Source organism: Juglans regia, chromosome 7 (genome assembly GCF_001411555.2).
Source record: "Juglans regia cultivar Chandler chromosome 7, Walnut 2.0, whole genome shotgun sequence".
In the NCBI taxonomy this organism is placed as follows: domain Eukaryota; kingdom Viridiplantae; phylum Streptophyta; class Magnoliopsida; order Fagales; family Juglandaceae; genus Juglans; species Juglans regia.
The window spans coordinates 17,996,644-18,012,268 of record NC_049907.1 but is presented as its reverse complement, the minus strand read 5'-3'; the positions used below and the strand labels follow the sequence as shown (position 1 = coordinate 18,012,268).

At 38.7% G+C, this 15,625-nt stretch overlaps 1 protein-coding gene and 1 pseudogene across 4 annotated transcripts; one reads left to right on the top strand and one right to left on the bottom strand.

Annotated features, from left to right (window-relative positions):
* Positions 1-391: 391 nt before the first annotated feature.
* LOC109004684 lies at positions 392-11,623 on the top strand (annotated as a pseudogene).
* Positions 11,624-12,709: 1,086 nt separating this feature from the next.
* On the bottom strand, positions 12,710-15,028 carry LOC109004722 (tRNA pseudouridine synthase A 1). Of its 4 annotated transcripts, none has more exons than XM_018983360.2 (6): positions 14,922-15,028; positions 14,690-14,813; positions 14,099-14,238; positions 13,644-14,006; positions 13,359-13,421; positions 12,710-13,263 (listed from the first exon to the last, which is right to left on the bottom strand). In XM_018983360.2, exons 1-6 carry the CDS (start codon positions 15,018-15,020, stop codon positions 13,027-13,029), a joined length of 1,026 nt encoding a protein of 341 aa, XP_018838905.2. In that variant the 5' UTR covers positions 15,021-15,028; the 3' UTR covers positions 12,710-13,026. The 4 variants fall into 4 exon arrangements, with proteins under 4 accessions (XP_018838905.2, XP_018838906.2, XP_035547589.1 ...); XM_018983361.2 differs by having other exon boundaries at positions 14,690-14,810; XM_035691696.1 differs by having other exon boundaries at positions 14,690-15,028.
* Between the last annotated feature and the right edge of the window lie 597 nt (positions 15,029-15,625).

Here is a 15,625-nt window from a genome sequence, read left to right as displayed (position 1 = left end):
ATTTGAACCTCCCCACATATGGTGGCTTCCACGCAGCCAACCTTGGCATTTTTGCACACACCGGCATTTCTTTAATCACATTTAACACTCATCCACTAGCTTTATTTGGATTCATAACTCAACTCATCTCATCGAATTATTATAACTTTTTTAAATTTCTAAATAAAATGTAATAAACAATTCAATTTTTTCAAATTTTAAAACAAAAATAAGATTAAAAAATAATATTTTATTCAACTTTCATTTCATTTCAACTCAATTTAATTCACTATCCAAACTTTTTTTTTTTTTTTACTTTCATTTCATTTCATTTCATCGTTGCAATTTTTCAAAATTTCTAAACAAAATAAAAGTTTTAGCTACTGGCACATTAACAAAACAAAATCGCTAGGCGAGAGAGGGGAAGCGTCCGTAATATGCTATGGCGCCTTCAAAGGCCTTGAACTCCAATACCCTCCCTTTGATATACTTCTTACTGTGGGTGGTGGCAAGCCAAGTGCAAGTGTTGGAAGAATTTTGAAAATCTTTTGCTAGGGGTGTATTTTAGTTTAGGTTGAGCATCGATGCAGAAAATCGCTTTGGAAGGAAGGGGAAAGGATGAATAAACTGAGATGGGCAATGGACTGAGGCTTATGGGACCTCGACGTCCCCATGCCCAGGACCCTTGACGGGTTGGCTCGTCCGGTTCCCGGTGACCCTGTAACACCCGGACCCAATATTGGTATAGTTGGACTTTAGATTTTTTTTTACTTATTTATTTTATTTTTTTTATAACTTGATTGTTTATTTAAGTTCTTAATTTACGATTTTGAGTAGCGTTTTTATTTTCTTTTAATTTGAAGTTCTTGGCCGTTTATTTTATTTTTTTCCCGCAAGTTTCATTTTTTTTAATTCTTTCTCTTTCCGTCTATTTTAATTTTTTTCGCACGGCTTATTTTGTTTTCCGTCGCACAGCATGCATACACGCACGCTTTCGTTCACGGCATGCTTGCACACACACGTCCCTCATGCGCGTTCCGTATCCATTTGGTTTTCGTCTAGGGTTTTCTTTTCATGTTCAATCGTCTATTTATATGCTTACGAAGAAAGCTCGCGCCGCTGCCTTCCCACGCGAAACCGTAAGCCAGACCACCGTGAACCACTCCCTCTGCCAAGCCTTTCCACGCTGCAACCGCACGACTGGCCCCTCACACGACGGAAAACACTAGCCTGAGGTAGGACCAACCACAGCAAGTCTCCACCGGCAGCCTCACGTCGCGCATCTGAACCCCGAAAGAAGCCAGGACTGCTCTGTTTTTGGCATCAAGAAACAGAGTACTTCCTTGCCAGACCCTCCTTCCCAGGCACGCGTTCAGCCACTGTCCTCGACGGAAACAGCCATAACCTGGTCTTGCTAGCTACGCCCTGCACCACCTTACTACGCTGCCGCCGACTCAAACCACCACCCTCTCTCTCTGTAACACCTCCATGCACACGCCGTGTACCATCTCTATTGCATGAATTTTGTCCCTCTCTCACCGTCTCTCTCTCTCTCTCTCTCTCTCTCTCTCTTAGTGCCTCACCACCGTGACCTTCTTCGCCGCGTCGCGCGCAGCTCCTCCCTTGGCGGTGAGTGCCTCGCGCCCCTGTCCTTACGGTGTTTGCACCGAGTCTACGTGATTTCACATTTGCAGTTTCCGTAACTTACTTTTTTGCATGGTATTTGAAAATGAATTACGGTTTTACCCTTAGTTTTAGAATGTGTTCAAGTTGTTATGTTTGGTCTGTTTTTATGTGGTTTATACGGGTGGTACAAGAAAAGTTTGCATACAATAAATAGGATTTTTCAAATTGTACTTTGGTAATAAATTATTTTAGTAATTGTGAAATTTTATTTTAAACTTTTAAATTACGATTAAAGCTTTTTGTTTATTATTAATTAACGAAATTATCACTTGTACTTACCTTAAATCGTTTAAGTATTTTAGCATGTTATTAAGTAAATGTTTATTTTAAGAGTAAACAATATTGGTGTTTTTTTTTTAGATAATGGTGGTATTATAGGAATTTTTAGGATTCTAGGTTTTGAGGATTTAAATAGGTTCTTAGGTTCAAATACGAAATACGTGATTGATTGAGAATTTACGGGAATTGCTTGATTATTTTATAGGTGACGATTAATTATTGTCCGACGTTTTGAGGAATTTTCGAAAAAGCTAAGAAGTTCAGGTAAGCGGGGTTCCTATGCTAGACTTTGCATTAAATAAAATGAACTGAGGTCCTTTTTGAAAAATGTGCATGTTCTGCTATGAAAAGAAATTTGAAAACAACCTCAGATATTTGTTCTGCATTACTCATGAGATTCTGTTTAAGAATAACGTATTTTCTGTCATGACTGGTGTAAACATGAGCTTATTTTTGATATTTTATTTCTGAACTTTGAAAATGAGAGCGAATATGAAATTTGTGCATAAATTATGTGGTGATATGATTTTGTTTTGTTTCGAAAAATTTTGTTCAGTACACTGTTTGGAAAAGACGTGATTTCTGAAAGCCTTGGGCATGACTCTCTGATTCTGAATTTGATTCTGTTTCTGTTCTGTTCAGTTACGGCCCTGCCACGGGTGAAAATAGTGGCATACGGCCCAACCACGGGTAATAATAGTGGATACGGCCCAACCACGGGTTATAATAGTGGATACGGCCCAACCACGGGTAATAATAGTGGATACGGCCCTGCCACGGGTTATAGTAGTGGTCTCTGTTTTGAGTGCACACCTTGGTGACAGAGTGTTTTATGTTCTGCTTGGCTATCCGCAGATGCACAACCCTACCACGGGGGTTATACATGGCCTCTGTTCTGATATGATGTTTTGATGATGACGATGATCATTTATGCTATGCCAAAGAATATTTTGAATGAAATTATTTCTAAATCTTCGCTCTGATATTTTGATAACATGTTCTGCTTCCGCACTCTGAAAATGAAAATGTTTTGTTCTGCATTCTGATTTCTGTAAATGCTCATGTTTATACACTGGTATATGTTCTCTGCTTACTGAGTTGTTGATAACTCACCCCCCTTATCTCCATAATATTTCAGATGACATTGATGGTTCGGCTGAGGATCAGTATTAAAGTCTATGGAGAAGATTAGCATTGATTTATTGTTGGGTATCTCATGATATTAGTGTTGGTGTTAGAGGTTATTTATCTTTCTTAAGTTTACTTCAATGGATTTAGACGGTTTATGGAGACTATGTTAATGTTTTATTATTCCTAGTTGTTATTTGAGACATGAAGAAGAGTTGATTTTATTTGGGTTGTTGGATTGAATATTGGATAAATGAGTTTATTTGATTTATTTAATTGAAGTATTTACGTTCGATTTGAGGTTTGGTAAAATGGATATATTCTTGAATTTGGAAGTACTCTAGCCTTGTTAGAGTTGTTTATCAGGTGTTATGAGTTAACTCTTCGGACCCTCGGGGTCGGGGCGTTACAGTTGGTATCAGAGACAGGTTTGAATTCTGCATACTGTAGACCTTGGAGGTTTAGATATCTGTGGGTTCATAAGATGTGGAAATTTCAATATAGGAATTGGAGGATTTTAAGGATAGCCATGTAGATATTTAAGCTTGAATTCCAAGAACCTTATGATTGATTTTGATGGGATTTGAGGTTTTTGATTTTGCTGATGTTAGGAATTGAATTTGGAACTTTGAGGTTACAGATTCTAGTGATATACGTGTGTATTAAGTGATGTCAGATTTGCATAGTTATCTGAGGTATATATATATATATATATATATATATATATATGTATTTATATGCATATTTTATTTATCCTCTTATTTTATTCTAATTACCTGGTATTTTCGTTTTCTTTCATTTTAGAGTGTTTCACCGAGTTTAAACTTTCAGGATGGCTGCTCGTTGTAGAGTTCGAACTCTTGAAAATTTAAACGAAGATGACAATAGTGGGGGTTGCACGTTCGAACAATTTAATCGAACGCATCCTCCCATATTTGATGGAAGAGGCGATGCGAACACTGCGGAAGATTGGATACAAGACATTGAAGAAATATTTGGTGTTTTGGAGTGCACCGATCAGCAAAAAGTCAAGTTCGCAGCTTTCAAACTATCTGGAGAAGCAAAGAGATGGTGGAATTCTGAGAAAGTTATCAGGGAAACTGAGGGGACTGGGTTAATTGTTTGGGCTCAATTCAAGCAGAATTTCTTTGATCGATTTTTCCCTAAGGCTGATAGGGAAGCAAGAGCTCGTGAGTTCACTAACTTGGTGCAAGGGACCATGTCTGTGCGCCAGTATGCTGCAAGGTTTGCGGAATTATCACGTTTCGCCGCATACTTGATTCCCGATGAGGAGAAAAAGACTAGGAAGTTTGAGGAAGGTTTGAACTACAGGATTTATGAACGTGTGATGATATTTCAGATTCAGAATTTTTCAGAATTAGTGCACAAGGCGATGTTAGTTGAGCAGAATCTCAAGAGGGGTGCTGAATTGCAAGAACAGAGAAAGAGAGCTACTCCACATGGACCCTCTAGTATGGATCAAGGGCCATGGAAGAAGAGAAATGATGGAAGCAGTTCGGGACAAAAGCAAATGCAAGGTTATCAACCAAATAACCCCTGCAAGTTTTGTAACCACGTACACACTGGGGAGTGTAGAAAGGAAAATGGGTCATGTTTCCGATGTGGAAAGAATGGCCATTTCATCAGAGAATGCCCATTACCGTCAGACGACAAGAATAAGACCAACACACCTCCAGGTCCCCGTCAGACGACTCAGGGAAACAATCAGCGTAGAATGGGACCAGCCCGAGTGTTTGCATTGACAGCTGAAGATGTTGAGGACGATAACAATGCGATCACAGGTACCCCACTATTTCTTCTCCTTGAAAGCTTTTGTTTTAGTTGAGTTGGGATTAATCTTATGATGGCATGAAACTTTTCTAGTTGTATAGATTAGAATATTGTGGTTTGGCGAAAGGTTTTCAAAGGGATTAGACCCAATATTTTTTTTATCTACGAGGCTCTAGCTTTTGGTGTTTGATGAGTTAGTATGTGTTTTGGAAGTGAGGAGTTTAGGAAAATTTATGGTTGGAAGTAGATCTTCTAAGGATTCGGGAATTCGGGACTTGAGTTACCTAGGACTTAATTTTTGGAGCATTTGATTGTACTATTACTTAGAGATTTAAATATTATTTTGGGAGTTCTCTTTTAGTTATTTGTGAGGCTTAGCTGGTAAAGACTGATTAAATGTGGAGGTTAGTTCTTTTCCGAGGTATGTGTTTGAGATTCAATGTTTTAGGACTATAAGTTGTTACAGTGAGCAGCGGAAGCGTGGTTGTAATGATATAATAGTTTGAGAGTGTTTTTCGTTATTTATTGAGGTTGTATATTAGGTGGAGATTTTGGAATTTATTAGTTGTCTTCAATTGCATTATGGAGGTTTATATTCTAAATTTGATAAGACAGTGTGTGCGAATGTGTATGGCTAAGGATAATATAGGAGAATACAATCGATAATATTGGAGAGTTAGGATTTGAAATATTAGGTTCGACAATTTTTAGATTATTTATTTAGTGCAGCAATATAATCGATGTTTGGGGTAGGCATGAGATGTTTGTAGTGGATAAATATTTAGGTTTGTGGTTCTAGCAAATTTCGAGGACGAAATTTTTTTAGGAGGGGAGAATGTAACACCCGGACCCAATATTGGTATAGTTGGACTTTAGATTTTTTTTTACTTATTTATTTTATTTTTTTTATAACTTGATTGTTTATTTAAGTTCTTAATTTACGATTTTGAGTAGCGTTTTTATTTTCTTTTAATTTGAAGTTCTTGGCCGTTTATTTTATTTTTTTCCCGCATGTTTCATTTTTTTTAATTCTTTCTCTTTCCGTCTATTTTAATTTTTTTTCGCACGGCTTATTTTGTTTTCCGTCGCACAGCATGCATACACGCACGCTTTCGTTCACGGCATGCTTGCACACACACGTCCCTCATGCGCGTTCCGTATCCATTTGGTTTTCGTCTAGGGTTTTCTTTTCATGTTCAATCGTCTATTTATATGCTTACGAAGAAAGCTCGCGCCGCTGCCTTCCCACGCGAAACCGTAAGCCAGACCACCGTGAACCACTCCCTCTGCCAAGCCTTTCCACGCTGCAACCGCACGACTGGCCCCTCACACGACGGAAAACACTAGCCTGAGGTAGGACCAACCACAGCAAGTCTCCACCGGCAGCCTCACGTCGCGCATCTGAACCCCGAAAGAAGCCAGGACTGCTCTGTTTTTGGCATCAAGAAACAGAGTACTTCCTTGCCAGACCCTCCTTCCCAGGCACGCGTTCAGCCACTGTCCTCGACGGAAACAGCCATAACCTGGTCTTGCTAGCTACGCCCTGCACCACCTTACTACGCTGCCGCCGACTCAAACCACCACCCTCTCTCTCGGTAACACCTCCATGCACACGCCGTGTACCATCTCTATTGCATGAATTTTGTCCCTCTCTCACCGTGTTTCTTTCTCTCTCTCTCTCTCTCTCTCTCTCTCTCTCTCTCTTAGTGTCTCGCCACCGTGGCCTTCTTCGCCGCGTCGCGCGCAGCTCCTCCCTTGGCGGTGAGTGCCTCGCGCCCCTGTCCTTACGGTGTCTGCACCGAGTCTACGTGATTTCACATTTGCAGTTTCCGTAACTTACATTTTTGCATGGTATTTGAAAATGAATTACGGTTTTACCCTTAGTTTTAGAATGTGTTCAAGTTGTTATGTTTGGTCTGTTTTTATGTGGTTTATACGGGTGGTACAAGAAAAGTTTGCATACAATAAATAGGATTTTTCAAATTGTACTTTGGTAGTAAATTATTTTAGTAATTGTGAAATTTTATTTTAAACTTTTAAATTACGATTAAAGCTTTTTGTTTATTATTAATTAACGAAATTATCACTTGTACTTACCTTAAATCGTTTAAGTATTTTAGCATGTTATTAAGTAAATGTTTATTTTAAGAGTAAACAATATTGGTGTTTTTTTTTTTAGATAATGGTGGTATTATAGGAATTTTTAGGATTCTAGGTTTTGAGGATTTAAATAGGTTCTTAGGTTCAAATACGAAATACGTGATTGATTGAGAATTTACGGGAATTGCTTGATTATTTTATAGGTGACGATTAATTATTGTCCGACGTTTTGAGGAATTTTTGAAAAAGCTAAGAAGTTCAGGTAAGCGGGGTTCCTATGCTAGACTTTGCATTAAATAAAATGAACTGAGGTCCTTTTTGGAAAATGTGCATGTTCTGCTATGAAAAGAAATTTGAAAACAACCTCAGATATTTGTTCTGCATTACTCATGAGATTCTGTTTAAGAATAACGTATTTTCTGTCATGACTGGTGTAAACATGAGCTTATTTTTGATATTTTATTTCTGAACTTTGAAAATGAGAGCGAATATGAAATTTGTGCATAAATTATGTGGTGATATGATTTTGTTTTGTTTCGAAAAATTTTGTTCAGTACACTGTTTGGAAAAGACGTGATTTCTGAAAACCTTGGGCATGACTCTCTGATTCTGAATTTGATTCTGTTTCTGTTCTGTTCAGTTACGGCCCTGCCACGGGTGATAATAGTGGCATACGGCCCAACCACGGGTAATAATAGTGGATACGGCCCAACCACGGGTTATAATAGTGGATACGGCCCAACCACGGGTAATAATAGTGGATACGGCCCTGCCACGGGTTATAGTAGTGGTCTCTGTTTTGAGTGCACACCTTGGTGATAGAGTGTTTTATGTTCTGCTTGGCTATCCGCAGATGCACAACCCTACCACGGGGGTTATACATGGCCTCTGTTCTGATATGATGTTTTGATGATGACGATGATCATTTATGCTATGCCAAAGAATATTTTGAATGAAATTATTTCTAAATCTTCGCTCTGATATTTTGATAACATGTTCTGCTTCCGCACTCTGAAAATGAAAATATTTTGTTCTGCATTCTGATTTCTGTAAATGCTCATGTTTATACACTGGTATATGTTCTCTGCTTACTGAGTTGTTGATAACTCACCCCTCTTATCTCCATAATATTTCAGATGACATTGATGGTTCGGCTGAGGATCAGTATTAAAGTCTATGGAGAAGATTAGCATTGATTTATTGTTGGGTATCTCATGATATTAGTGTTGGTGTTAGAGGTTATTTATCTTTCTTATGTTTACTTCAATGGATTTAGACGGTTTATGGAGACTATGTTAATGTTTTATTATTCCTAGTTGTTATTTGAGACATGAAGAAGAGTTGATTTTATTTGGGTTGTTGGATTGAATATTGGATAAATGAGTTTATTTGATTTATTTAATTGAAGTATTTACGTTCGATTTGAGGTTTGGTAAAATGGATATATTCTTGAATTTAGAAGTACTCTAACCTTGTTAGAGTTGTTTATCAGGTGTTATGAATTAACTCTTCGGACCCTCGGGGTCGGGGCATTACGAACCCAATTCCCCTGGGACTTTCGAGAGGCACCAGGCTCTCAAGGGCCAAGCAGCTCCACTTCATGCAGCGCTTTATGGCGCGCCAATTGTCCCCTCTTACGCCGACGCTTCCGATGGTTTCGCTCTCCATCGCGTCCTCACTATTCCCTTATCTGAAAACTGGTTTTTTACTTTGTTGGGTCAGTTCAGTTTGCAGAAGTTCGTGTCCTCCTTGATGAAGGAGACTGGGGAAATACCAGCACCACCGCCAAACTCGGCATCCTCATTGCTGTAACAGTTTGAAAGCGTTGGGAGACACCTTCTCGACAAATCCTTATACGCCTTTGGTTTCTCTTCCGAACTATTGTTAACTCCCGATGATACTCTGCTTCTTAGCACAGATTCGCATTCATATTCTCTTACCGATAAGAAGACACCTCGGAAAAAGCAGTCTTTCATCACAAGGTAACTCTTCTACTTTTACCATGTATTATCTGTGTTGTGTTACATTCACTATTTATTCACAGCTTATTGTTCTCGTACTGTGAGTTGTGTTGTGCCATTCTCGTAAAGAAAAAGATTCTTCTTGTTGAGGATTATGTCATTTGGTTCTGAGGTAGCGTATTTTTTAAGTTCCCCACCCACAACTTAACGGTGGAAGCAGTTTCGCCAGCACTTTTTGTTGACAAATCTGGTAATTATTGGGACGTACCATTTTCCATGGCCATTGATCTGGCTTCTCTCTCTCCTAACTCTGGTGCCAGTTATCATCTATGTATGCACCACAACGCCGGGTCACCCACACAATTCAGAGGTGATCAGACCACCCATGAACCACCTGCTGCTCTCCTTCCTAGTTTGTCCCTCAAAACTGCTTTTTCCTTAAAGCAGAATTTTGACATCTGGAGGACTAAAGCTCAGAAGTTGAAAATGGTGCAACCATATGACATATTCCTTTCAAGTCCTCATGTTTCAGTATCAGGGATCCTCGGTAAGCAATCTCCTGTCTGTTTTTCTAACTTTAAATTCTAGAGGTTGGTCATCCACATGGGGATGGTGATGTAGGATTTGGCACTAATTTTTGGGACGTACCATTTTCCATGGCCATTGATCTGGCTTCTCTCTCTCCCAACTCTGGTGCCAGTTATCTTCTATGTATGCACCATAACGCCGGGTCACCCACACAATTCAGAGGTGATCAGACCACCCAAGAACCACCTGCTGCTCTCCTTCCTGGTTTGTCCCTCAAAACTGCTTTTTCCTTAAAGCAGAATTTTGACATCTGGAGGACTAAAGCTCAGAAGTTGAAAATGGTGCAACCATATGACATATTCCTTTCAAGTCCTCATGTTCCAGTATCAGGGATCCTCGGTAAGCAATCTCCTGTCTGTTTTTCTAACTTTAAATTCTAGAGGTTGGTCATCCACATGGGGATGGCGATGTAGGATTTGGCACTAAGCTTTTTGTAGACTAGCTTCTGCTTCAATGGAGGAATACTCAGCGAGGTTAGATTTAAGGAAATAAACCATAAGATATTAGATTTTATTAATTTTCATGCAAGTGACTTCAGGGGGTGAAACTAATAACATTGAACCTGTGCACTTGTATCTTTATAACGTTTAAAAAAATGTATTGTTGGCTCTGAGGTCAGACCTCTATGCTACGATTTTTAATCTTGGGAGTAGCATAGTTCATGACATTGCCATCATCGAAGTTTCGCCTAGGGCTCCATGGAAAAGATCTAGCATTTATTTGGTCCTAGCCACAGTTTGATGCATTGCTTAGCATTTTGACTGTTGACGAATGGTAAATTCTTGTGCAATCCTTATTGAATAACCCCTAGGGCTGTATGTCATTCTTCATTACATACAGGTGCTGCTATGACTGCCTCTGTGGGAGATTGCTCAGTTAGATTGCAAGATGATTTTCAGGATCCCAACTGCTTCTCTTTAGAGGCATCTGGAGTAAAATCTGCCTTCCTTGCAGACCTGTTTGCATCGGTGTCATTTACAGCCCAGCATGGAAAGTTCCAAGGCTATTTCTGGATCTCACCCGGTTTCATGCCTGCTTGGGTTTTCCTTCTGGTTCCAGACTGCCTTCAGGTGCTACGAATGTAGTGCATGATCTTATTAATTCTAGACAGCCAAATCTTGAAGATGTTCAGGCCCCAATGCCAGCCTATCTCTTCAGCAGCAGGTGCCTGCATCTCTCTCTTTATCTGTCATGTTTATACTTTTACAAGTATTTCCCTTACTAGGATTTATTTTACAAAAGATAAAAACACAGTTGTTGAAAAAAATTAACCTTGTTCCCGTCTATTCTGTAAAAGCAGCTGGTTTTAAACATGTCTATTATTGATTGTTTCCTTTTACGTTTGAACCTGAATAGATTTGTCATGCACCAGAGAAAGCTTTGAAATGCTTCTGGCCAGAAGTTTTTTATGAAATGCTAGCTGCCTCTAGATTTATACACCTTATTTTAATTATGGCATAAGTTAGTGATGTCAACAGAAGATATAGAATGGTCGCAAACAACATAATGACCTTTTTTGTGCTTATTTAGTAAAATGCTGAAAAGGTTTGTTTTGATTTTCAGCTTGTGAAGTACGTGTGATTAAAAAGAACAACATGACATGCTAGGAGACTTGGTTTAAAAGTTATCGTCTTTCTTGTTATCTTTAACAGCCTCTATCATCTGTTTTTTACATATGCATGTAGCATTGAAGGTCTAAAAAATTTCCCTTTACGCATTTCAGATTGCTGGACCCTTTAGTTTTAGAGTCATTTAGGCATTGCCGTTGACTTGAAGAACCGAGACCAGCCTTTACGTGTAGTTGAACCCATACTTGCTATTGAATATGCATTGCAGGTCCTTGGTTCAGCAAAAGCTGTGGCGTGGTATTCACCAAAGCACCAAGAATTCATGGTAGAGCTTCGTTTTTTTGAGACATAAACCATACCAACTTGTTTGTGTTTAGAAGTCTCTGTTCTTTTGTGTTTACCGATTGTGGATCATTCGAGGGACTGAGGGAGATACTTCCCATACCAATTATCTGTGTTGCAGTTATAAATATAGTAATTCCGGCAGCTGAAGCTCCATGTAGGTATCAAGTTCAAATGTTCATTTGCTGTGGGTGTCGTGTTTTCTTGGGCATAATTAGTGCATACAGTTGTAGAGTAACGCAATTTTTCATTTTGGATTTTTTCATCTACACGCCGCTTTGAATAACTTCATAACTTAAACCACTCAAAAATCAGAACGAAGTACAGCAGTTCTTCTCTTTGGTGTATTTTTACAGAGTAATTACTTACAGTCGTAGAGTACGTAAGCGCCGTACAATCACTTTGAAAAAGAGTAGAGTTTACTATTAACAACTTAATTTTTTTTTCATGTGGGTTTCGTATTTATTTATTTTTTTAAAAAAATTGTGCAATATTTGTACACTCCATGACTGCAAATATAATTTTTCATTATCACATGGCTGCTTAAGAATCATGTAATCCGCCTTGTCACGTGTAGCCCACCAGAATGAAAAATGCCAAAATCATACAAGCTAAAACGTAATGCCAGTGGCGTTCTAATTCCTTAATGACTCGTACGTTCGTTTTCAAAACTATTATTGGACCATTTTTCCAACTGCATACCTAAAATATGCCATCCTCGGAGCTTAGACTACCTGAAGCTTCGTATACCAACCCCTCTTGAGTTGAATATCCTAAATTTTGGTCATTGGATAGAGGAGATTCTAATTCAGCAAGTGTCATTATCAAGTTGCTCGAGACGACCACGAGGATTTAGGATGGAAACATTAGATTTGAGTATAGGACAATCTTCTAATGTGAATGCATCTAATTGCATATCATCGAAAGAACAAGCTAACCGTGATCAGTAGAACCATGAGATGCTTTGGAAGCCTTGGATATACTTAGAAAGGATTTGCTTTTTGTGAGGTGGTGAAAATTGACTACTCTGTTATTGAAGCAGCTCATAGGCTTGCTTGGAAAGCCCCTTTCCTTCATGATTACTATTGCATCCTCCTATATGTTCACTCCTTCATGTTTGTTTGTATAACCTGTACTCTTATTGGGTGAGGGGGGGAAAACCATATCAATGAGTTCACGGGTTGGGACATCAGAGAATTTTCAGCACATTTCCATACTTATGAAACTACGGGAAAGAAAATCAACATCTAGCACCAACTTGATTTTCAATAATAATCTAAACAGATGTACTTCAGAATCTCATGCTGCTGTTAAACGCTTCTCATTAACCTGTTACAAGTCGCATGATGTCTCTAACAAAAAATCCCCAATCAAAAAAGAGATGGAAAAAAGTGTCTGCCCCTTAATGATGCAGTTCCACCGTTCAAAATCCAACTAAATAAAACAGGTGAAGTGACCTGTTCCCATCCAGTCGGATGGATTCTCTCCATTTCAAAGGGCATGGAACAATTCCTATATTGTAACCACATATATTGGAAGTTACAATGGCATGAACAATTCCTCAAGCGATATTTTCTTTTTCCTGTTTTGATGCAGCTGGACCTTTAGTAGAATGGAAGCTTACATTTTCTCACTGTATGTTGCCTGCCAAAACTGGTTTTGGGACAGCCTGATGGAAGCCGTAGGTGCTCTTCATTATACCTTACATTTACAAGGCACAGCCCATGAGGTGGGGCAGACAAGGCATACTTGGCAAGTTCCTTCCGATCTCGACTTGTCAGAATCAAGGGAACAATATCTGGAGGAATTGCTCCCTTTCCAATTTGAATCAACAGAGCAACCTGGAAACGTTAATAAACAGAAAAAATGCTTCAACGTGGAATCAAAATTCAAAAGCAATCACTTGTCACAGGGAATCGAGGGAAGCATTATTTACCATGTTTCGCACTTGTCTATATAAGAAACCAGAGCCTTCAACTTCTAGCTGCAAAAGAGCTTCCTAGACAAGAATACAACTGACATTTCAGTTTCGAGACTTTGATCAGCTTGATTCAAAATGGGTGATACCTTTCTGAGTCTTCAGTTAATATCAAAATGGAAATGGAAAAAGAAAATGAAAAGAAGTATATATGGGAATGTATAATCTGAGTTGAAACAGATTTCATTCATCCAAGAGCAGCTATACCAACAATGAAAGCTTGTTTTTAGGCTTTACAATTACCAGTTCAATGACATCAAAACGGAATATATTCTTTACTGGATTTAGCACTCGATCATTGCGGGATGCATTGACAAAAGCAGAGAAATCATGCTTTCCAATAAAATAACTTGCTGCTTCTCTCATGAGGGTAGTATTAAGTTTATAGGTACTGTGATGAGCACAGTGACGCTGAAAAGGGTCCATGACGGCGTCATTATATATTTTGTAATGATAAATCTTGCTTATTGCTGAGAAACGAGCATGGAATTCAGGCACCGCAGGGCTAATCTCTCGAACACGGATATCAAGTGGAAGAAGACCATTGAGAGCTGCATGAATGCTTTCCAAGCTGTCATAGTTGAAAGGTGTAATAAAGTGTGCCACCTGAAAACTTAATTAGATAATTAAATTGGTGGTTTATTTGCAGCTGGGATAGTAGATGGATCCCCTTAAAAGAGTGACAAATTCAGACAGACCTGACCCCAGGCATGAACTCCAGCATCAGTCCTACTTGCACCAACCAAACGAAGATTGTTCCTTTCGATCTTTGTTGCTCGAGTTAGAGCCTTCTCCACAATGCACTGTATGGTTGGTGGCGACTGCTGATATTGCCAACCTGAAATAAATCGTCATGGTGGTGTTGTAAGAACATGAAATGGGCAATGGTCAGGCCAAGTAGCTGCAAGGTTACCTGGGAAAACAAATATTGTAATGCATGAATTCAAAATGCAGAAACTGATTATATCTGAAGAATCTAAAACTCCTGCCACAACTTTGAAGTCAAGTACAGTGCAACTTTCATGAATTAATTGTTTCCTAGTTTTCCATCCCACCAAGGAGTAATTTTGTTAAAGTAAGGAGGACTGCTCTTGTGTTCCTAGGGACCGACTATTCCTCTAATTTTGTTCCAAGGAAAAAGTAAATAAAATGATTTTCACATATTAGAAGCCAAAAACAAAAGAGAAATGAGAGAAAGAGAAGTAATGATAACAATTTGACGATAAATAAGAGTAACGCCAATGGCTTTTGTCAAACAGAGAGAGAGGGCAAAAAGAAAGAACAAAAACCTGCGTAACGGGTGCCATCGTATGCTATAACCAAACGCCACTTATACCCAGAAGCAGAAACAGTTGGCATCGAAGGATTATTGGTCGGGACCTCTGCGCAGCCGCCGCCACCACCCGTGTTCTGCTGAAATACCCAATTCAATAAGAGCTCCACAGCATTACGTTCCATTATCATTAATATCAGAGGGAGAGAGAGATAGAGAGATAGAGAGAGGGAAGCTGGTATTGTTACCGAGGCATTGTTGGGTGAAGAAAGAGATCCATTTTGGTTACGAAGAGGAGGAGAAGAGGGAGAAGGTACCAAACTTGCTCTTACAACTGCGTAGCTCATCTTGTGAGTTTGCGTCCCACTCTCTCCAGGGATAAAAGAAATTTTAACAGTAACATGCTCTCTCTGAACCTTAAAACGGGGCGTTTTGGGGGAAACTGTAAAACAGTGTATTCCACCCATATCAGTATTTTATTATTGATTAACTCCTAAATATTGAATAATAAAAAAATAAAAACTGATCTACAATAAAGAAATTATCAACGTAAAAGAATGAGGATATAATTTATAGCATAATTTAAATTAAAAAATATCAGAAAAAACATACAAAAAAAATATCATAGGTTTATCTTTTTATTGTTTGGATTCTAATTTTACCATTTTTTTTAATCAAGAAATAGAAATCTGTATATTAACTTTGAACAGTGTCATCAATAAAATGCGTTTCCTTTTCTAGACTATCAATAATAAAATTTGGCATATCTTCCATCCAAACAAGTTCTGATTCTAAACATAAAGCCCTTGTTGCTAACATGTGAGCCACTTCATTTGATGTCTTGTGAACATTCTGCACCTTCCATTCTTGCTGTTGTTGCAACATCTTCTTAGCATCTTGAATTATACTTCCATAGATCGGATAGTCTTTTTTTTCATTGATAGCTTTCACA